This window comes from Amblyraja radiata, chromosome 38 (assembly GCF_010909765.2).
Source record: "Amblyraja radiata isolate CabotCenter1 chromosome 38, sAmbRad1.1.pri, whole genome shotgun sequence".
NCBI lineage: Eukaryota > Metazoa > Chordata > Chondrichthyes > Rajiformes > Rajidae > Amblyraja > Amblyraja radiata.
The window spans coordinates 312,525-334,803 of NC_045993.1; the positions used below are offsets into that span (position 1 = coordinate 312,525).

Here is a 22,279-nt window from a genome sequence, read left to right on the forward strand (position 1 = left end):
GTCCCTACTCGTTTACCCTTAATTTATACTGTAATTATTTTTAATTATACCTCACAATAACACATTTTACCTTACAATAACACATTGAATCAGGTAAGAAAGAACATTGTAGTGTCTATGCCATAGATTCTTGAATGCAGTGTGAGCGTTGTGTAAGTGTACGTAAGACTGTGCTCTCCGCCCCAACCCCGGTACTGTAGGCATGGGGGACAGAGGAAAACCGCTACTCTACATGTGCGGAGCTGAGCGCTGGCCGTAGAGATTTGCATGTAAAGATGGTCGGCCCACACCCGCGTACACGCTTTCCGCTAAAATCAACTCCGCGGATTTCCACGCACTCAACCATCGGCGCTGGGGCTCACTGTGTCGCGGAAAGTAATTTATAAGCGGAGATTTAGACAGATTTTTAAAAAAACCAAATTTCAAAATCCGCGGAGAAATCTCATGCCTGATTAATACAGCAAAGCAAACAGTGAGATGAGAGTTGGTGATACTGGCAATAGGAGGGGCATAATATTGAGTCCTGAAATGTCCCCAGTCAGATTACGTTGAGAGGAGCAGTGTAGAAGGAGAGCGTGGATAGGACAGACGACTACTCTTTATTCTCGGTTTGATACATAGCATCTGATCTGGTCCTGCTGCAGAGTTAGCCAATATCAATGTCCACTCCCTCCTCCACAGCTTTGCAGGTTATGGCAAAGCCATATACAGTACATTAAAATGGTATGAAAGTTTCATTACCCCCTTCAGCAATGCGTTCCAGACCCTTACCACCCCACCTTCCTCTCCACACACTCTAGACCTTCTACCATCTGTATTAAATTTATGCATCCAGCTACATGCCTCAAAGGGAAATGCCTTCGTCCCTTCACTTTAGGGCTTGTGGTGTTATATATCTCTTCAATTTCCCTCGTTCAATCCAATAAACACCCGGTTTGGGTAATCATCCTTCATGGTTGAAATTCTCTTGGTAAATCCTCAAATCCCCTCTACTGCTCCCACATCCTTCCTGAACAGACCTGCCTGCAGTCCTCGAGCTGGGGCCTCCCTGCTGCTTAATGCAGTTCTAGCGTAACCTTCCTGCTCTTATCGACTATGCTTCAGCTAATAGAGAAAAGGCCATCAATTATCGTCTTCCCTGAATTCTCGGCACGCATGGCGAGCTGGAGGGCCTGTTTCCGTGTTGTAAACCTTACGATTCAATGAGATCTTGGACCCCTCTATCAGATTTATACACCGTCTATGCTCAAAGGGGAATAACATCTTCAGAACCTTTCTGTTGGTCTTTGCTGCATCCCCTCTCAGGCTTCCACATCCTTCCTAAAGTATGGGGGCTGGAATTTAATTTATTCATTCACAAAGCATCAATGGCATTAATTGTCCATGCAGCTCTCCTCACACCTTCTGGCAGAGAAAGCACTTTCCACTTCTCTGCATCAATGTTCATTATGACTGCATGGACCACCAGATTACTATTCTCCTCATTGATTATCAAACTCCTTTATGTCATTTGTAAATTTAGTTAGGATTTATTTGCCGAACAGTTTTACACAAGTCTTAAACTATAATTTATTTTACTTGGATAGAAATAATATGTCAATTTAAATTTATTTGCTCAAAAATATAAATTTCTGACACGCATGAAGAAATCCACTGAGGCAAAATATACACTCAGAAATAAGAAATTGATAAGAATGTGTGATGCTGCATGACCTGCTGGGTTAATCCAGCATTTTGTGTCTACCTAATTGATAGATATATGCATTGGGTTCAGAAGATGTTCAGAGCATTGAATTATTGAACTGGGACAGCATAGAAGGCTCTTTGACCTCTCAAGTCTTTGCTAAAGCTTAGGATCGAGCAATCCCTCCAGACCCATTCTCCAGCTCCTTCCTGTCACTTTGAAAATTCTCTCTCCAATGCCTACTCAACTTCTTTGAAAGTCCTGATTGATTCTATTTGCAGCGGTCCCATGGGGAGCAAATTCCAGTTCCGAACTGCTCGCTGCAATTAGGGTTTTCCCCGTATCCCCCTGGTTTCTCTCACATCTGCAACCTCTACTTCATCTCCATTCTGACATTAAAACAGCCCCCCATTAATTGGCCGGTCCTGAACACTCCTTTCAAATCACTTCTCAGTGAAAGCTCAACTTGTCTTGATTGATTAACAGGTACAGTTAATAAACAAGGGGTGATAGGTTACCATGGACAAATGGAAATGCCGAGTGAGGTTACCATTGTCTTATTAAATCTATTGACTTATTAAACAATTGTGTAGACTTGAGGGATGAGTGGCCTCTGCCTGCTCTTACTTTATGCATTTGTATTTATGATCAGTGCTCTGTACTGTCACAAAATACCTCATCATGTTTTTTTCCCCCCACAAAACAAAAATTGGTCAAATACACCCTTTTATTCTTTGGTTCCAAAGCACAAATGAAACATTCTGCATTTTAAAGGAAACTTGAAATGTTCATTGAAATTTCCAATCGCTTTTTATAGGCTGCTGTCTCATGATTAATAGGTTTCTCCACAGGAGAACATCCTTTTTCTCCCCGTCTACATGAGGTCAGAGATTTGTCGGAGGCAGCAGAAAGGCAAATCCTCACTGCAGACAGTCGTTTGTACAATTAACTATTTTCTTACGAAGCAGAAATATGCAAACTAAAAATTTAATTGTGCATAAATCTCTCGTTACTTCTCCCATTTGCAGAACCATCACAAAACTGTCACTGTTGATAATTATGAATGGATTTCAGCTAATGACCAACTTACTAACAATACATCACACTGCAGTGAATGCAAGCTGGTTAATGACAGTGAACTGACTGAAGAATGTTCTGTATTTGCTTCGTCAGCATGTTTGAAGCTTTGCCTCACCCTTCCTTCATGTGCACACATGGAAAATGAACTCAACAAATGTTCTGGAGAACCACATACATGTCTGTATGCACAAGTGTTGGATTTTGGAAACTACTGCACATCAATCTTTCACTTAACAGTGAACTGATGGTGAGTTCTGCATTTTTATCCGCTGGGTAGGGGTTGCTGCTGAGATGGGAGGTTTGAGGGCTCAAGCCCATTCCAGAACCTTAAACACAAAATCCAGGTTGACACCAGTACAGCATCAAAGGAGTACCTTATCATCAGAGGTCCTGTCTATGGATGAGAACAATTTGCCCTGCCTTTTCATGTTGGATGCAAAAGTTGCCCTAGCAGATCCTATCATAGGTATTCTATTTCAAGATTTACCCCCTCTGCAACTTTAAAAAATATATATATTATTTGGCCATCGACACTTACTGCTTTGGGGAACTTGCTTTTGTTGCTGGTGGGGGTGTCAGTGGACCCTAGGTCATGGAAGGTCCCAGATAAATGACAGTTTTATTTATATATATTTTTATTTGTATACATTCTCCCAGTGACTAAAATTAGAGCACATGGTATTGGGGGTAGGGTATTGACGTGGATAGAAAATTGGTTGGCAGACAGGAAGCAAAGAGTAGGAGTGAATGGGTCCTTTTCAGAATGGCAGGCAGTGGCAAGTGGAATACCGCAAGGCTCGGTGTTGAGGCTGCATCTGTTTACTATATATTATTGTCCAGGGAAGAGTGTTAAAGGACTGTGCTGGACAGCTGGCGGAGGTATTCACGAGAATCTTCAATCGATCTCTATCTCTGGCAACGGTCCCCAAGTGCCTGAAAACAGCCACCATAGTGCCGGTGCCGAAAAAGTCCAAAATCACCAACCTCAAAGACTACCGTCCGGTTGCCCTGACTCCAATCCCTATGAAGTGCTTCGAAAGACTGGTCCTTTCCCATATTAAATCCAGCATCCCTGCCTCACTGGACTCCCATCAATTTGCATACAGGGCAAATAGATCGACAGAGGATGCCATCTCTCTGGCCCTTCACACTGTCCTGACTCACCTGGACAAACAGGGCACGTATGTGAGGATGCTCTTCATTGACTATAGCTCTGCATTCAATACGGTCATCCCCACCAAGCTCACCACCAAACTCCACCAGCTAGGCCTCAGCTCACCGATATGCGCTTGGATCCTGAACTTTCTCTCGGAGCGACCGCAGGCAGTGAGACTGGGCCCGCACCTGTCCTCCACCATCACCCTGAGCACCGGCACACCATAGGGTTGTGTACTAAGCCCCATGCTCTACTCCCTCTTCACTCACGACTGTGTCCCTGTATTCGACACCAACACCATCGTGAAGTTTGCAGACGACACAACAGTGATTGGGCTGATCACCAACGGTGATGAAACAAACTACAGAGCGGAGGTGCAGAACCTGGCGGACTGGTGCGCCAATAACAACTTGGCACTAAACACCTCCAAGACCAAGGAGCTGATTATTCATCTCAGGAGGTCCCATTCTGGAGAATACGCCCCAATCTCCATTTACGGGGAAAGTGTGGAGAGAGTGTCCAGCTTTAAGTTTCTGGGCACTCACATTTCAGAAGACTTCACATGGTCCACAAACACCGCCGCGCTGGTCAAGAAGGCACAGCAACGACTGTTCTTCCTGAGGACATTAAAAAAGACTGGTCTGCCCCAACAGCTGCTGACAACGTTCTACCGCTGCACCACAGAGAGCATACTAATGTATGGCATCTCTGTGTGGTATCTCAGCTGCACGGAGGCGGAGAGGAGAGCTCTTCAGCGCGTAGTCAACAGAGCGCAGCGGATCATCGGGACAGAGCTACCAGCCTTGGAGGGCATCTACCACACGCGGTGCCTCAGGAAGGCCCTCAGAATCCATAAGGACTCATCACACCCCTGCCACGGTCTGTTTCAACTACTTCCCTCCGGCAGACGTTACAAGGCCTTCTACGCCCGAACCTCCAGACTCAGGAACAGTTTTATCTCAAGAGCTATAGCGGCTCTGAACCGGCCTTAATGAGTGCCCCCCCACCCACCCCCTTTGGACAGTCTCCCTCAGATGGTCACGTCAATCAATTCAGCTTGCTTATTTATGTATTGTATTTATTTACCTTTCTTGTACATCAGTGGAGCTGCACACTAAATCTCGTTGCACTGACGTGCAATGACAATAAAAGATATTATTATTATTATTATTAATGATTGGAAGAGGGAATTAGGAGCAACACTAGCAAGTTAGCAGATGACACAAAGCTGGGTGAGTGTGAACGGTGAAGAGGATATTAGGAGGTTGCACGGTGATCTGGACAGGTTGTGTGAGTGGGCAGATGTGCGGCAGATGCAGTATAATATAGATAAATGTGAGGTTATCCACTTTGGTGGCAAAAACAAGGGGGCAGATTATTATCTCAATGGGGTTAGGTTAGGTAAGGGGGAGGCACAGTGAGACCTGGGTGCCCTTGCACACCGGTCACTGAAAGTTGGCGTGCAGGTACAGCAGGCAGTGAAGAAAACTAATGGAATGTTGGCCTTCATAACAAGAGGATTTCAGTATAGGAGTAGAGAGGTTCTTCTGCAGTTGGATAGGGCTCTGGTAAGACCACATCTGGAGTATTGTGTACAGTTTTGGTCTCCTAATTTGTGGAAGGACATCCTTGTGATTGAGGTTGTGCAGCGTAGGTTCACGAGATTGATCCCTGGAATGACGGGACTGACATATGAGGAAAGATTGAAAAGACTAGGCTTGTATTCACTGGAGTTCAGAAGGATGAGCGGGTTCTTATAGTAACATATAACATTATAAAAGGACTGGACAAGCTAAGATGCAGGAAAAATTTAGATTTTTTTTTTTTTAGATTCAATTTTAATTGTCATTGTCAGTGTACAGTACAGAGACAACGAAATGCATTAAATGTTCCCAATGTTGGACGAGTCCAGAACCAGGGGCCACAGTCTTAGAATAAAGGGGAGGCCATTTAAGACTGAGGTGAGAAAAAACGTTTTCACCCAGAGAGTTGTGAATTTGTGGAATTCCCTGCCACAGAGGGCAGTGGAGGCCAAATCACTGGATGGATTTAAGAGAGTTAGATAGAGCTCTAGGGACTAGTGGGGTCAAGGGATATGGGGAGAAGGCAGGCACGTGTTATTGATGGGGGACGATCAGCCATGATCACAATGAATGGCGGTGCTGGCTCGAAGGGCCGAATGGCCTCCTCCTGCACCTATTTTCTATGTTTTTATGTAATACTTAGCCAGCTTTTGCAATCTGAAACTATCTTTAAAAGCAATGTCTTTACTTGATCAAATTTGAGTAAAACCAGGTATCCTACCCCTGCTGTTGACTGGCTAGCACGGTTTGGACTGTACTTGGACCACTCCTGGTAATGGCACACTTCCCTTCTTCATAAGCTTTCAGCTTGTCTTTCAGTTGGGTGACCTGTGGATAAATAAGATTCCAAAAGAGTCAGTCACTGTCCATTTAACTCGGTTTGGTTGTGGCTAATCACACAGGAATTTGTTACTGCCCAGGAGCTGCAGGCTATGATCTGAACAAAATTCCACAGAGGGCAACCACACAATCGCTCCCTCTCCCCTTCCCTCGGGCACACCCAACAACTGAGGTTTCTCATCTGAAAAAAGGATATAATAAATGACAGCAGTGCAGAGGAGCAGAACATCTAGTTTGAGCTTGATAGCTGGGCTCAATTTTAATGCTGATATTATCAAGGAAGGAAAGATCTGTTTGATCCAACAATACTATGAAAAAAAATCACAGAAACCATTTTCTTGATAGTAGAGATTATTGTTCATTTGGTAATGACAGTTCAACTGAGATGCATTACATGCAGTTTTGGGGAATGAAGGGATCACATCCACAGCCTTAACTCTCAAGTGAATTTGCTCACAAAATGAAACCTTGTTTAAGTGCAGATTCATTATTACAATCTCTTTACAGAGTAATCATTTCTAATCTTCAATACTTTAGTTTGTCAGAACATTTATGATTTCACCTTTAACTTAACAGAGGAAACACACCTCCCATAGAAGAGCCTAAAGCCTGAAACTTAATTCCACCTATTCATCTTGTTCAAAGGTTAAATTGAACAGAGTTTTACATATCTTTTCCAGATGGGGAGATAGCAACAAGCAGCTAAAAAAAAAATCTTCAAATATGACCCAGTTTTAAATACCAAATTCAAACCAGATCATGACACTTAGAAAGGTCCATAAGTCTAAGCAACATGCTGCTCTTTGCAAGCTAAGGAATAGCAGTATAAAGTCTGCCGACTTCATCTGTAAATTAGTGCTTGCATTGAGAAAGTTGGACGACTACAAAAAAACATTGCAACCAGAACAAAAGGATATCAAGAAGAGTGCAACTACTCATTAGACCTGGTCACCATAAACACGCACAAAAAAAACTAAAGGGCCTGTCCCACTTTCACAACCTAATTCACGACCTCTGCCGAGTTTGCCCTTGACTCATACTTGCAGCATGGTCGTCACAAGGTCATAGGTAGGTCGTAGCAGGCGGTGATGTTAGTCGTAGGTACTCGTGGCATCAAGTAGTTCGGGGCGTTTTTCTAGCATGGTGAAAAATGTCCACGAGTAAAAAAGGTCGTGAATTAGGTCGTGAAAGTGGGACAGACCCTTTACACAGCTCTTCAAAATCTACAAGTACAGAAATGTGAATGAAGACATTTCCTGGCAGGATGTTGCAGTGAGAGTGCCCAATGGCTAATGAAGAGAGAAAAATGCCACACAACGGGAAGGAACAACTTTACAGCAGACAGAGGAACTGAGAAAAAATAATCTGAATTAACCTTGCTTTAGGGAACGCCCAATGCTCATCAGATAGTCAGAGGGCATTGTAATCTTCTACATACAGGTAAAGGTTTGACATGAAGATAGACACACAAAGCTGGAGTAACTCAACGGGTCTTCAGACTGAAGAAGGGTCTCTACCTGAAACGTCACCTATTCCTTTTTTTCAGACTGAAGAAGGGTCTCTACCTGAAACTTCACCTATTCCTTTTCTCCAGAGATGCTGTCTGACCCAGAGTTACTCCAGCTTTGTGACCTTCTTTGGTTTAAACCAGCATCTGCAGTTCCTTCCTACACGTAAAGATCCGACATAACTTTCCTTCAAAACTACAATCAACTGTGATATGGAAATTGTACTTTACACCGATATTGACAAATAACTATTTTCCAGGCTTGACTATTGAGCAAGCGAATTTTCTATTTGATGACAGGACAGGACTTGTAGAGGTGGTTTGGCAGGTGGGTGGGTGGGGGGGGGGGGGTGAAGAGGTGTGGCTGATTGGTTAACAAAAGAGAGGTGTGAGGAAATTTGAAGCTAAAGAAGTGTGAAGTGTGCGGTTAAGGGAAAATATGCACAGTTACATCATTCAGATCATGGACATAAGGTAACAAGCCTAATGGTATGCTTTGTTGTGAGGTGAATACAACCAAATCCTTTCTAAGTTTCAGTTATAGATTCACAGCATTTATCAAGAATCTATAGAGATGATGACAGCTGGTCCTTTTCCTTTCATTGTATTTAAGGTGGATGTATATTTAACATTGGGCAAACCCGAATACATAACACTGCACCTTTTTAAGTCATGCCCCATCTCCCAATACACAAAAGGTTTGATGGTACCAGTTTAACATCCCCTATCCTCACAAGGGTCTTGCATCCTCTACATATACATGCACATCACTCAACATCAACGTCCAGCTCATTTCTGAATGATTGAAATAGCAACAATCCTAATACTGATCTCTGGGATAACAGGCAACCCTGCCTCCAACCAAGCTCACATCCACTGATAACATGTTCAGCTCAAGGACTTCCAGGCAATGGGTTGCTGCAGATAACGTTTAATTACATAATGCAATTGCAGAAGTACAGTGTGTGCCCGTATGAGCCTTTGAGTTAGTCATATCAACATATTGGCATACACAGCAGGGTGGATGAAATGTTATGACCAATTTTACTGACTGCAGTCTGCTCGCCATGAACTCCAGAAGCTAGTTATAGAGTCATTGAGTGATATAGTTGGGAAACAGGCCCTTCAGCCCAACTTGCCCACACCAGCCAACATGTCCCAGCTACACTAGTCCCATCCGCCCACGTTTGGCCCATATCCCTCCAAACACATCCTATCCATGTACCTGTCCAACTGTTTCTTAAATGTTGGGATAGTCCCTGCCTCAACTACCTTCGCTGGCAGCTTGTGCCATATATCTACAGTCGCAGATGGAGGCTCAAGAGCAAGGTCCACAGGTTTAGGGGTGAGGTTATTTAGTATTACGCTGTTGAATGCTGAACTGTATTCAATGAATAGCATGCTGATGTAGGTGTTCTTATTATCAAGGTGATCCAGAGTTGAATCTAGTGTAAGAGAGGAGGTGTCCTCCGTAAGTCTATTTATCCCCATAAGCCAAATACAAGACGTGTAAATTGACGGGAAGACGACGCAGATGTGAGCACTTACCATTCTTTTAAAGCACTTCCATACATGTTAGAGCCACTGGGTGACAGGCATTGAGACAGCTCACTTTATCTCCTCAGGGACAGTAGACTATTGCCATGAGATTAATCACAATTTGGTGGGACTGGTAAAGGTAAAATTGATAACTGGCTCTCAAATTGGAACAAGTCTGTAGCATATTACAAGCCATTGTGAACAACAGGTTTATGCTTTACGAGCCTACTCCTGTCTCTCCTTAATTATAGCAGCATAATCTCTATTGTCTTCTCGCTCCTTCGTACAATTATCCAGTTTTCCTTAAAGTCCTCTATCTCAGTTGCCTTAAGCTCTCCATGTGAGAAAAAGTTCCACATCACCAGCACTCTCTGGGTAAAGATATCTTTCTTGCTTCTGTGTTAAATCTATTGCTTTACATGCATGATATCTGGTATTGGTCTTCCCCAACAACAAGAAACATTTTCTCCACATTTGCTCAATCAAACTCTATTAGTCATGTGTAGGAAGGAATTGTAGACGCTGGTATAAACCAAAGATAGACACAAAAAGCTGGAGTAATTCAGCAGGACAGTCAGCATCTCTGGAGAGAAGGAATGGGTGATGTTGCGGGTCAAGACCCTTCGTCAGATTGGCCTGAAGAACCAGTCTGAAGACGGGTCTCGACCTGAAACATCACCCATTCCTTCTCTCCAGAGATGCCGCCTGTCCCGCTGAGTTACTCCAGCTATTTGTGTCAGTCTATCATTGTCACACATTTGTAGCACCACATCCCTCAGACATGCCTTTTCTATGAAAAAACAATTCACATTTACAGATAGTTAAAACCTTTCACTAATATATCGTCTTGTTCTCCTATTTCTTGTACTGCCAAATGTAGAGAATCAAAGATATCCTGAAAGTCCAGATGGAGAATTTTTATGTCACTCATTTATATACAAAAAATAAAATTGGTGACAACTGATCCGCAATTCTGTGTCCCTCACCATCTTCCAGTCCCGCCTCAAGACCCATCTATTCACCTCTGCCTATCCTTAGCCCCACGTCCCCCTCCCTTTTCATCTGTGCATTAATTGCCTCATATTGTGTTTTGTATTGAATTCTGACTTTACTTTGTGTACTAGTCATGTCTCTACTATTTATTTCATGTTACATGTTACATGTTTTTCCTCTACCTGCTAAATTTTTGTAAGGTGTCCTTGAGACTCTTGAAAGACGCCCATAAATAAAATTTATTATTATTATTATTATTTATATTTTGCTGAAAATATACTATTTCTAAATGGGGTATCCTACAATATTACTGAGCAGACTATTTATTAGCACTCGATGAAACTGTAACTATATTAACAACTTTTCAATCCAAGTCAACAGTCCACCAAGTCTAGCAAACAGATACAGGCATGCGGTGTGTACAGCTGTTGTCTTGCTGATGACACCTCTGGATACGAATCTGCTGATAATCAAATTCTGAACCATTTAGCCCAAAGTGAAGTGTCCAGTTTAGAGCTTAAAAATGATTAAAAGAAAGCAAAGTACTTGCCTCTCTCCGTAGCTCCTCGCATATGGCTGCATATTTACTTATATGACAGTCCAAGCTGACAATATTGCTCTTCAGCTGCAACAGAAACAATAGATCACATACAATCACTTCTTCCTCCTAAAAGTGATGATTAATAATAGACATGAGAAACGATGCAGGTTTCACAGGAAAGTATCCACGGCGAGGTCCGATAATTATGTCTCCCACTCGCCCATGATTAAAGAATCTAATTTAAGCAGAAAAGTAAACTGCGCTCCCAATACACAATGGATTAAGTAACACCAGGAAGGTTTTCTGAATAGACTTACCAATCTTCCCCTCTTAGCGATTAATTAATATTTCCTGGCATTTACTTTCAATTTGTGAAAAATGTATGAAGTGTCTTCAAAAGCAGGACAGCTAAAGAGATGTCAGATTGTTCGTTATTCAATTTTCTTGCAGAACAATGAGTTCCGCAAATCATGTGTAAATTCTAGATTTTATGATTGACTTTCTCATTCACTGCAAATTACTGCTCTGAAAATAAGGAACGCCTTATTCTGCTTGGCATTCAGTAAGTTAATGAATAACAAAGCCGAGGATTAAGGCAATTTCTTCTTTTCTCTGCAGACAGGGAACATCAGGTGCACTGCATATCACGCACGCCCCAGGTGAACAGTTAAGGTAATAGACCTTTACAGTGTAGTTCAACCTTAACTTCATTCGAGCATGTCTCAACTGTACCAGCATACTTCCCATTCCCACAACTCAAACACTGAAATGCCCCAAGTAATTTCATGCTTCATTTTTGTTTCTTATTTGCTTTCTTTTATTTCCACGGATGCACCTTGGCACTAAGCCAAATATTTGAGTGGTGCCGTGCTCTACCAGAAGCTGCTCAACTTGTCCTCTTGGAGGGGGAAGAGTACTCCACTGTGTCATTATCTGTGCTTCGGAGCAGAATATTACATGGAACAGTACAACACAGGAACAGGCCCTTTGTCCCACAACATCTGTGTCATCCATGATGCAAATTTTAAAACACAGCTGTTCTTATGTTTTCATTGATAATGTATTACTTATGGAAGTAGGTAAAAACAAAAAAATGAGCTTAATTTTACATTTATCTTTATGATGAGATAACTTACAGAGGATTTGATATCCTTAGCACGATTTGCATACTTTAAGGTATTGTATGTATCTTCGTAACTACTGGCTGAAGGGCTCACAGTGGCAATCATCACTGTGCGACAGTTTCCCCCCAACGAGTCTTTAAGTAGACGTGTCAACTTGCTGTCTCGGTAAGGGATGTGGGACTTTTTACCCTGCGCAGGTAAAAAAAAACAAAAGAAAGCAGTAACAATTAGAAACATCCATAGAACTTTCAATCCAAACTATTCTGCGAAAGCCACGTGAAATGTGGTGGATCCCTTGTGAATAATAATATATTTTGTTGAATCTTTCCTCATGGGATGCGAGGGTTATCCTCAGAATAAAACAAGTTAATCACTATTGATTCAGATGCTCAAACACTCCCGATTGCTTGAAACACTTAAATTGTGTCAGATTAATTTGACATTCTCTTCACCCCGACATTCAGGTTTTTGTTCTTAATTGATTGGGCTTCCTCCAGCAAAAGGGTGGCTAGGAGACTTTCTCCCAGGTAACTACATTGCTGTAGTACCATTGTGGCATGCGAGGCATGTTGTGGGAGTAGCCTCCACTAAACATGCAGAAAGTCACGCAACTGACTGTAACATATTATTGAGCCAATTTTTATTTGGATCAGGTATTTGATTTACAGCGGAACTCTGGCCACCTCTCTTAAAGGAACACAAGTTTCAAAGAAAATAATATTTGGCCAACCACACTTTACCACGGTTGCAGAGAGATGGCAACATGTGTTTCAATGTCACTTCATTTGTAGTGAGTTTTGATTTATAAAATACTGTGCTTTTCCTGCTTAAACGGTTTCACCTTGCCATCTGCCAGTGCGTTAATCACGTTTCCCAATGCAAGCAGTGAGCGATTTATGTTTGCTCCCTCTCTGAAGCGTGCTCCTTGGGCCTTGGTAGAAGTGACTCGCTCTGATCCAGCCAAGTCAATTAGGCACATCTTTGCCACCCGCAGATTCTTGCTGATGCTGGCTATGCGGTCTTGTTGTTTGACATAGACCTTTTATAACAAGAAAATGTATCAATTACATATGATAACAAAACTTGACTAAATGCCAAAGTCACAGTTCTTGCTCCCTGTGTAATAAACACAATTCAGTCTTAGACCGGCTTCTCCACAATAATAAAACTACGCAGTTCCAAATTAACGCTTGGCATTTGTTTTTTTAGGTCACTGCAATATTCAATAATAATGTAATTTTCTTGGCTACCAATACTTCACACGTACTATTCGCATACCCTTTGTTTTCCCATGCGAGTTTACTGCTCAACATGCAAAATCAGGCAGAGTAGAATTTACTATCTTCTCCAAAATTTAGTAAACATTTAACTTTACCTTTAGAACAAGCATGCTGTGCAGTAAATCCACCTATAGGAAGAGGTTGGGTAGGCTAGGACTATTCCTTGGAGTGCTGGAGGCTGAGTGGTGATATTATAGAGGTGCATAAAATAACAAGGGGAATAGATAGGGCGAAAGCACATCTTTACCCAGAGGAAGGGAATCAAGAACTAGTGCACGTGGTTTTAAGGTGAGAGGGGAAAGGTAACTGAGGGGGCAGATTTTTCCACACAGAGGGTTACAGAATTTGCTGCCTGAAGAAGTAGTTGAGGCAAGTACAATAACAATATTTGAGACAATTGGACAGACAAGTGGATGGAAAAGATTTAGAGGTTTATAGGCCAAACACGGGGAAATGGGACTAGCTTAGACGGGGCATCTTGACTGGCATGAAGGAGTTAGGCTGAGAGACCAGTTTCTGTGCTGCACGACACGACGACGGTAATTGAATTCATGAGATTTGCTGAAGCAAACCATGAGGTGATCACGTTCCCCATTTAGTTGCACGTGTACTTTACTTAGACTTAGTTCCTCCCACACTGTTGAGTGCATTGGGCAGCAAGCTTTCGTCATTCTGTTCGGTTATGTGCGACACCTTGATAATTGTACACTCCTTCAAAATAGGTGCCATGGATGGCATGCAACTTTCAAATATTAATTACAAAGTTGTTAGTCCTGAGTTTGGTCTCAGTGGTTTTAACCTGAAAGACAGCATGGGATCGCGAGGATGCGGCGTTGGCGTCAGTGGGATGCTGGGTCCTGTTCTGGTTTCCACTTGCCAACATCTCCAACAGTTCTTTGGCAGTCTTGGGCTGAAGGATAGGAAAAAAAAAACAAAAAGTCAACTTTTAGACTCAGCAAATTAAGCTTCCGTCATTTTTAGAAAGGGTTTATGTCATGACCTACCAGTAATCAGAGCAGATCTTTAGTGCTATTGCTTGGTGGGGTGACGAGAATTGATCATAGATATTTTTTAAGGGCCACAAAGTTGTCTTATGGCCCTTAAAATGATTATGGAATAATCTATTGTGATAGATCCATCTCCGTGCCACCTCCCTTCCCAAATGTTTATATAACATTGCAGCATATATCACATATAAATAAGACATTGAAAGATATTGTCAGACATCCTTCACTTCTCAAAGAAGAGTGCACTGTTGGAATTGGAGAAAAATAGAACTGTTGGAGGAACTCAGCGGGTCTGGCAGCGTCTGTTGTGGGACTGGATAGATGATGTTTCATGATGGGGTCTGATATAGGGACCAGACCCAAATTATCAACTGTTCTATTTCCCGCCACAGATGTTGCTTCACCCACCAAGTTCCTCAAGTCTGAAGGGTCTCGAACAAAAACATCACTCATTACTTTTCTCCAGAGATGCTGCCTGTCCCGCTGAGTTACTCCAGCTTTGTGTCTATCCTCTAATGACTCCCTTTTTTGCTTCACTCCTAATACCAGATTGAGAATTAGTGGGCGACCCTAATGTCCTTCAACTACTCCACATGGCAGCAATTGCACTTTATAACTGCAAGTTTAAAAGTTTTGCCTGAATTCTTGAGTGGATTTATTAGTGATTAGTGTTAATATTTATGGCCAGTGGTTCTGTGATCACTTGCAAGGGAAACATTTACTCCATTAAATGTTCAGAATCTTAAGGACTTCTATTTGGGTTTATTTCAACTTTGTTTTGAGAATTTGGCCTTAATCTGTTTTCAATAGAGATAATTCCACTCTATCCTGTAAATCTTTTTGCACTTCCTCCGATATCTCTATAATGTGGAAATGAGAATTATTTAAGATGTGATCCAACCGAGGCTCTGCTATTAGTTTACAAGGCAGAGAAACTCCATAAAACGGAGTCGCAGTTCTGGTGTCTGTCCACACAAGGGTAACCACCATGAGTAAAAATTCCAACGCAATCTCAAACTCATCCTGTTCTGCATAACCTTGGAGATGATTTAAGATGCAATAAAATGTCATTATTTAAAAATCAATAAATAGATTTCATTGTCATCACATCCACCATCAACAGATGTCGAGCAGGATGTTAATAATTACACTAATGCAGCCAACAGCACAGCAGTGGTGAATCAGCAGCAGAGCAGTTGTGAATGGCACAGTGACTGTGACCCACCTGATGGAAGCTCAGCCTCTGAACAACTGTTCCTTTCTGTGGATCCTCTCTCACAGCCAGTGAGCCCTTGGGTTCAAGCAGGTCTTGGATCTGTTCGTTATACACCTGACGGCACAGTGAGAGAAAAAATATATAATTAACATTAAGGAATCAAGAAAAAAGTACAAACTAGCAATAAAACTCATGCTCTCCAAAATGTTTAAACAAATAAAATAGCTTAAAAAGAACCAGAAATTACTGTGATAATATTTCATGTTAATGAGGCAAGGGTAACAGCCTGGCCAAAGCCCTTAGCAGATGCTAAATCACATCACAGGTGTTAGTATACACAGCAATGCACAGGAGCAGTGATCACTCTGTGGAAACGTTCAAAATAAACATTTAAAAATAAAACCTTATTTGTTATATTAATTAATTAATATTTTTTTTAGCACATACTTACCCAATAATACTCCCTAGTGTTAATAATAATAATAATAACTTTATTTATAGAGTTATTTAAGTCAAAACGGTTAGGGTTATTTTGTTTATTTTTGTATTCACAACCATTTTTGTATCCATTGGGTGAAGCAGTTATTTGCTTGTACTGTTTCCACTTCGGGCATTGCATTTGGTAGATTGTAGAAAGCCAAGAGATGGAAAACCTTAATTCAGACTGCGAGTGATTCAGATTATTCAGTTGTCTGACTCTTTAATTCTATGTCCCACTTCCATTCTAGCTTTTCTACTGTTAGACACTGACATCAACATACACTGTAATACTGTCTCATCCGAATGGTCATTATCGTGTAATATTAACTCTTTTTCTTTCCAGAATTTTAGTACTTGCAGTGCTGCTTACAATTCCAGCAGCGCATGTTTTTTCTCATCCCTTTCTTCTTTCTATTTCTGTTCATCTTCTATTTCCATTTCATGTGATTAACATGGTTTCATTAATCTTCCTCAGCAAACATCATCACTATGTATCATTCACCTCTGTCCACCCCAATACAGATATGCCCTTTCTTTTCTCCAAACCCCCCCTTTTCTCCACAACTTAAATTTGTTTCAATTCTTTGTTTTCCTGATATAAAGTCAGTGACTCGAATCATTAACCCTGTTTCACTTTCCACAGACTCTGCCAAACCAGAGTAATTTCAGCATTTTCAGTTTTATATCAGATTTATAGTTGTTTTTTTTTTTTGCTTTACACTTTCTTTGCAAGTTTGTCAAGATGCACATTTTCTTGCAAGAACATTTCTGTCACTGTCATTTTGGGCTGGGCAGCTGGAGGCATCACAGCACATTACACTCACACAGGGGTCTCACAACAAGTCAACTTCCTATGGTTACATTAATCTAAAACAGTTATCAGAGTATTTTGCTCCTTTTGTAGACGGGATTGTAAATACTTGTGGATACTTGGAGTAATTTGCAGTCATTTATTCGGAAATCCAAGAAATAACTGCTGCTCAGTATTTCCAGATAATTACCTTTAAAAAAAAATCCCAAATGAAAATGATCTTTTAATTCCATTGTGCTTAAATGTTTGGTAATAGTTGGCATCACAGTCAACAGCAAGAATGAGTGTGCTGGAATTGTTGATGCCTCAGTTTGAATGTTACCATGGATTAAGTGTGAAGGAATCACATTTCATCATATTCAGATGATAATGGTGTAGAAGGGATAGGCTGATGACACAATCTAATCTTCTACTGGAATGACAGCAGAGCTCCAGAGGTCTACCTGCTTTCACCCATAGAACTGGGCAGAGGCTCGGCATTCCAATCTGGATACAGAAATCCAGCCAAGTCCCAATCCCATAGCATTTGTGCTACACTGGTATCCAGCAAAGGCAAAAAATCTCCCCGCTGAATTTGTATCTTCGTTCTGCTAACAACTGAACAGAAACTGGCTGGTGTGCTTGTAATTTAAATAATAAAATTGAAACAATATAAAATATTAAAGATTGAAAAATACTACATTACTATATTTAAAACGAACAGTTCAAATTTTGTTTCTAACTTGCCTCCAAATACGAGACAGCCACTTCACAAATTTTCTCATCTTTCATTTGTTCGATTCTCTCGTAGAGCTGCTGCATGGTGAGGTACATCACTCCAGGCTGATCCACGCTGCCCAGCATCGTGTGGGTCTTGCCAGATCCTGTTGCACCGTAGGCAAAGACTGAAAAATAAAAGATATATTTGAAACTCTCATGTAAGATATTACAGCAGTTGCATGTAGATAGAAACAAGCATAGGTTTTCAGAACACGCTGTCGCCAGTGTCGGTCCTCTTTAGTTTACAAATGTATTTGTGGAAATAGAAATATTTTCACCTTCCAAAATTAATTTCAAAATGAATTTGACATGTTTGGTTGTCCCAATTACATTCTGTCGCCGAATCTAATGCAAGATCATGGGCCCCAAAAGATAACTTGTTTGTTATTCTACTGATGTTGATTAGATCTGCTAGATATTTCAGCAATTATTTTTTAGCACCAGAAATAGTTAGGCTGATTTCAGCAACAAGAATTGCAGCCTCTGTATCTGTAAACATTGCTAAAATTTAGTAATCCAAAGGCAGAATCTTGAAAGTCTGAAATAAAAATGGAAAATGCTTAAAAAATGCCTCTGTGAAAAAGTTATTGACATTAAATTTTAATTCTCTTCAGAGAACCTGCTTGAATGACTCTTGGATGTAGTTTGAATCATAAATCTGGCCCTCTCAAAAATATTTGTGCACCACTGAAGTAGACATTTAATTATGCTCTGGAATGAAGCTTGAATCTTCTGAAGACCCAGAAAGCTACTGGCTGAGGCACAGCTGAAGAAATTCATGCCTAATCTGAGTTTCTTTCGAAGTTACTCTTGTCTGTCTCAGTTGAATATTCATTAAAGGTCAGAAGAAGGCTTCATCCAACATGATACTCTGTTCAAATGAGCAACACTATACAGTCATACAATAGAAAATGGTAAGAGGCACACTCAACAAAGATAATATTGTATGGTCAGCGAAAGCATACACTGTGCAAATTGTACCTGCTTTCCCTGAAGCTGCACTCAATGAACTTGCAGGTTACTTTAGATTAATGAACTCCATCACATTTCAATCTGCTCAAGTGAAACAACAGCCCTTATAGATTCTACTTTGGAGAAGTATTCGTCAAGCAATGGAGAAGAATTGCACCAGTGATACAGTGATATTTGTGGCTTGTAAATCTGTTTCATTCTGAGCTTTCACCACATTTATGCTTATTGTGAGTAATGGATAGCTGGTCTATAACATTTGGTTAAAATTGTATCCCTCTGGTGGAAAGTTAGAATTAATAAGGAATAAACTTTGTGCTACTTTGACTGAAGCTATCAAAACACAGGAGCACAAAAATACTTATGTCACTAGTGACATGCTATCTGCTTAAACTACTTTCAGACAGTAATCTTTTCCATCATAATGTTGCCTCAGGGCTGTAAATATAAAGCAGGACTGTGGAAAGGGTTAACATTTGATTGCAGTCCAAAATTCCAGGATTAATTGCAAACATATTTATATTGCTGATCATTGACAGACTGTATTACAAAATTCATCACTAAACTGAAACAACTTTAACCTAACTGAGTTTAAGTTTTAAAGACTAATGTACCTGACATTTTCAAAAGGCCTCCATGTTATCCTCACATTTTTGATGCATAACACAAAGCATTTTGACTATTTAATTGACTTAAAAAGGGCAGTTTCTCAAATGAGAGGAGTAAATGACAAATCTTTGTTTAACAAGCCCGCCAAGACGATGCTGATTCCCATTGATATGTGGCATATTGAGGAACGACAGGAAATAGAGGTTGGGCCATGGCTTTAAGTCGCCGTTTAGGAGATTAGAGAAGATGACGATAAAAATTAAAATAGCCACATAGGATACGAGTTCAGTAACAACAATTCCCCGCATCAGCTGAATGAATGTATCCACCTCCAAATGCCAATTTCGGAGTAATCAGAGAGATAGAGGGCAGAAACAAGAGAAACTGGCAAAGCAGAATGAAATGGATCCAAGAGGGAAAGGGAGGGAGAGATTGAGAAGGGAGATGGTAGACAACGGACCGGATGGCTCTAGAGAAGTGATGGAAGGCAGAGAGGATACCAATTTAAAATCCAAGAGACAGAAACTCCATTCAAAATGCAAAAACATATCATATGAGAAATGAGACTACAGATGCTGGAATCTAGGACAAAAACCATGCTGGAAAGGGTTGATTGGGAAAACATGTTTGAAGATGAAAGGACTTCGTGCAAGCAGGATTTTATTTAAAGTAAAATAGGGAGAATTCAATGACAACATGTTAAAGTGAAGGGCAAGGCTGGCAGGGTGAGGATCTCTGGGTGATGATAGAGGAAAAGGGGAATCCCAAGAGATTGTACAAGTATATTAAGAGCAAAAGGATAACTGGGGGGAGAATAGGATCGACATTATCGTCATGTGTGGAGACAGAGCAGATGGGCGAGATGTTAAATGAATATTTCTCATCAATACTTATTCTCAAGAAACGTAGGAGGCTGAGGGGGGACCTTGTCGTGGTATATATAATTGTGAGGGGCATAAGGTGGATGACACACTGTGTAGTTAGGGTGAAATGCAGCAGGTGAAGACGATAATAGGTGTTCCTTAAGTGTCATTAATAAAAGTACCAGTGGTTATACTATTATTCAGGTAGTGCATGAAGCAATCTAAGCACCACTCAATATGGCAATGGTTTACTCAGCTGTATTCACTTAGTGCCTCAGTATTTTAGTCTGATTTCCAAAGATTTTCCAACCCCGAGGGAAATGGCCCAGACACACTAACAGGTCAATTGCAAGACTTCTGTAAATAACCACAAAGAATTTAACTTATTCTGGTGTGTAGGAAGGAACTGCAGATGCCGGTTTAAACCGAAGATAGACACAAAAAGATGGAGTAACTCAGTGGGACAGGTAGCATCTCTGGAGATGCTGCCTGTCCCGTTGAGTTACTCCAGCTTTTTGTGTCTATCTTCTTTAACTTATTCTAGACCATGGAGCATTATACTATATATTACAAAGCATGCACATTTAAGGATCAACAAAAACTCTGAAAGTTGTGTAGAAGAGCCCATTATCCTTGGAATTAAAATGAAAAAACTATCACATTTGGCCTCTCTTACAACACATAATGTTGTCAAATAATAAAGATGCTTAGAGTACAGTAAGAAATATATACAGTGCAGAAACACCGTTACAAATTGTTCACATCAAAAAAGTATCTGTAGTTGTATAAATGGGCTTCAGCTGGCTAACTTCACTCAGTACAAATACAGCTTTATTGCAACATTGGAACTACATTGGTTCAATGCTTTCAACCGTGTGCGGACGTGGCGTCGAAGGACGAGAAGCCGAAGCAAAGAAGTCAAAGTCAAATAGCCAAATGGAAACAAAGTCGAAACGCCAACGAACCGAAAGGGCGGGACGCCGAAAAGTTGCGTCGGCTAAAAGCAAACTCACCGAATGGCCGCTCTGCCAAAACGCCACCTAACTGAAAGGCTGCGTCGCCTACAAGCCAGCTAACCGAATGCAGCTCTGCCGAAAAGTCAAATAATGGCTTGTGTGGGAAAATGACCCCCACCCTCCCGTCTCCACCGGCCAGTGATGTGATGGACGCGGGGGTCTGGAACAATCGCTGACAAGTCCCGCCCCCCCCCGCTGACGTCATGTCCGTGATTTGTCCTTTCGGTTCGTTGGTGTTTCGGCTTCATATGCTTTTGGTTATTTGGCATTTCGGCTTTGTTTCCATTCGGCTATATGGCTTCGACTTCTCGTCCTTCTACGCCACGTCCGGGTACCGCTTTCAACCAATACCTGCTGCTTTAACGCTTACCTGAGCAATTGTATCCATTCAAAACTCCTTCCAAAATTTGTTTAGTTGTGAACTCAAACAATTCTTGTTGGGTAGAATTTTCATTAAAAACTCTGTCAAACACGAATTTCAGGTCTTTCCTTTTCCGACATGTTATGCCCCTATCTCTGAACTTAGCTCCTGAAAACATGTCATTAATTTCTTCCTTTGGGTCAAAGACCAGGACATTTTCATCCACCATTTGTGTAACAGCATGGCTTTCAGTTTCCAATTCTCGATGATTCTGAGGTCTGATCCGGACAACTACAGTCACATTGCCTTCTTCCTCCTGTGGCATGATTCACATTCACAGGTTATGGCTCTTCTGGACCCGTTTCCTCTTGTACCTGCAGCTGAAGCAAATATAATCAAATAAGAAACTGGAATATATTTTAGACAATAAATGTACTGGACTGGATTTGATCTGCTTAGGGTCATAGAAACATAGAAATTAGGTGCAGGAGTAGGCCATTCGGCCCTTCGAGCCTGCACCGCCATTCAATATGATCATGGCTGATCATCCACTCAGTATCCCGTACCTGCCTTCTCTCCATACCCTCTGATCCCCTTAGCCACAAGGGCCACATCTAACTCCCTCTTAAATATAGCCAATGAACTGGCCTCGACTACTCTCTGTGGCAGGGAGTTCCAGAGATTCACCACTCTCTGTGTGAAAAAAGTTCTTCTCATCTCGGTTTTAAAGGATTTCCCCCTTATCCTTAAGCTGTGACCCCTTGTCCTGGACTTCCCCAACATCGGGAGCAATCCTCCTGTCAGCATCTGCCCCATTTAAGCCTTTTGCACTGAGCTAGTCCCAGTCAATATTGAGGAAGT

At 41.3% G+C, this 22,279-nt stretch overlaps 1 protein-coding gene across 1 annotated transcript in view; it reads right to left on the bottom strand.

Annotated features, from left to right (window-relative positions):
- LOC116967041 (kinesin-like protein KIF18A) overlaps positions 1-22,279 on the bottom strand; it is a 59,252-nt gene that overhangs the window by 34,218 nt on the left and 2,755 nt on the right. Inside the window, exons 2-9 of the mRNA XM_033013491.1 lie at positions 21,428-21,798; positions 17,568-17,725; positions 15,560-15,664; positions 14,127-14,237; positions 12,889-13,086; positions 12,060-12,236; positions 10,933-11,007; positions 6,225-6,331 (exon numbers count right to left, since the gene is read on the bottom strand). Of these exons, the coding sequence (XP_032869382.1) occupies positions 6,225-6,331; positions 10,933-11,007; positions 12,060-12,236; positions 12,889-13,086; positions 14,127-14,237; positions 15,560-15,664; positions 17,568-17,725; positions 21,428-21,743 (1,247 nt within the window). The 5' untranslated portion in view covers positions 21,744-21,798. The remainder of the gene's footprint in view (positions 1-6,224; positions 6,332-10,932; positions 11,008-12,059; positions 12,237-12,888; positions 13,087-14,126; positions 14,238-15,559; positions 15,665-17,567; positions 17,726-21,427; positions 21,799-22,279) is intronic.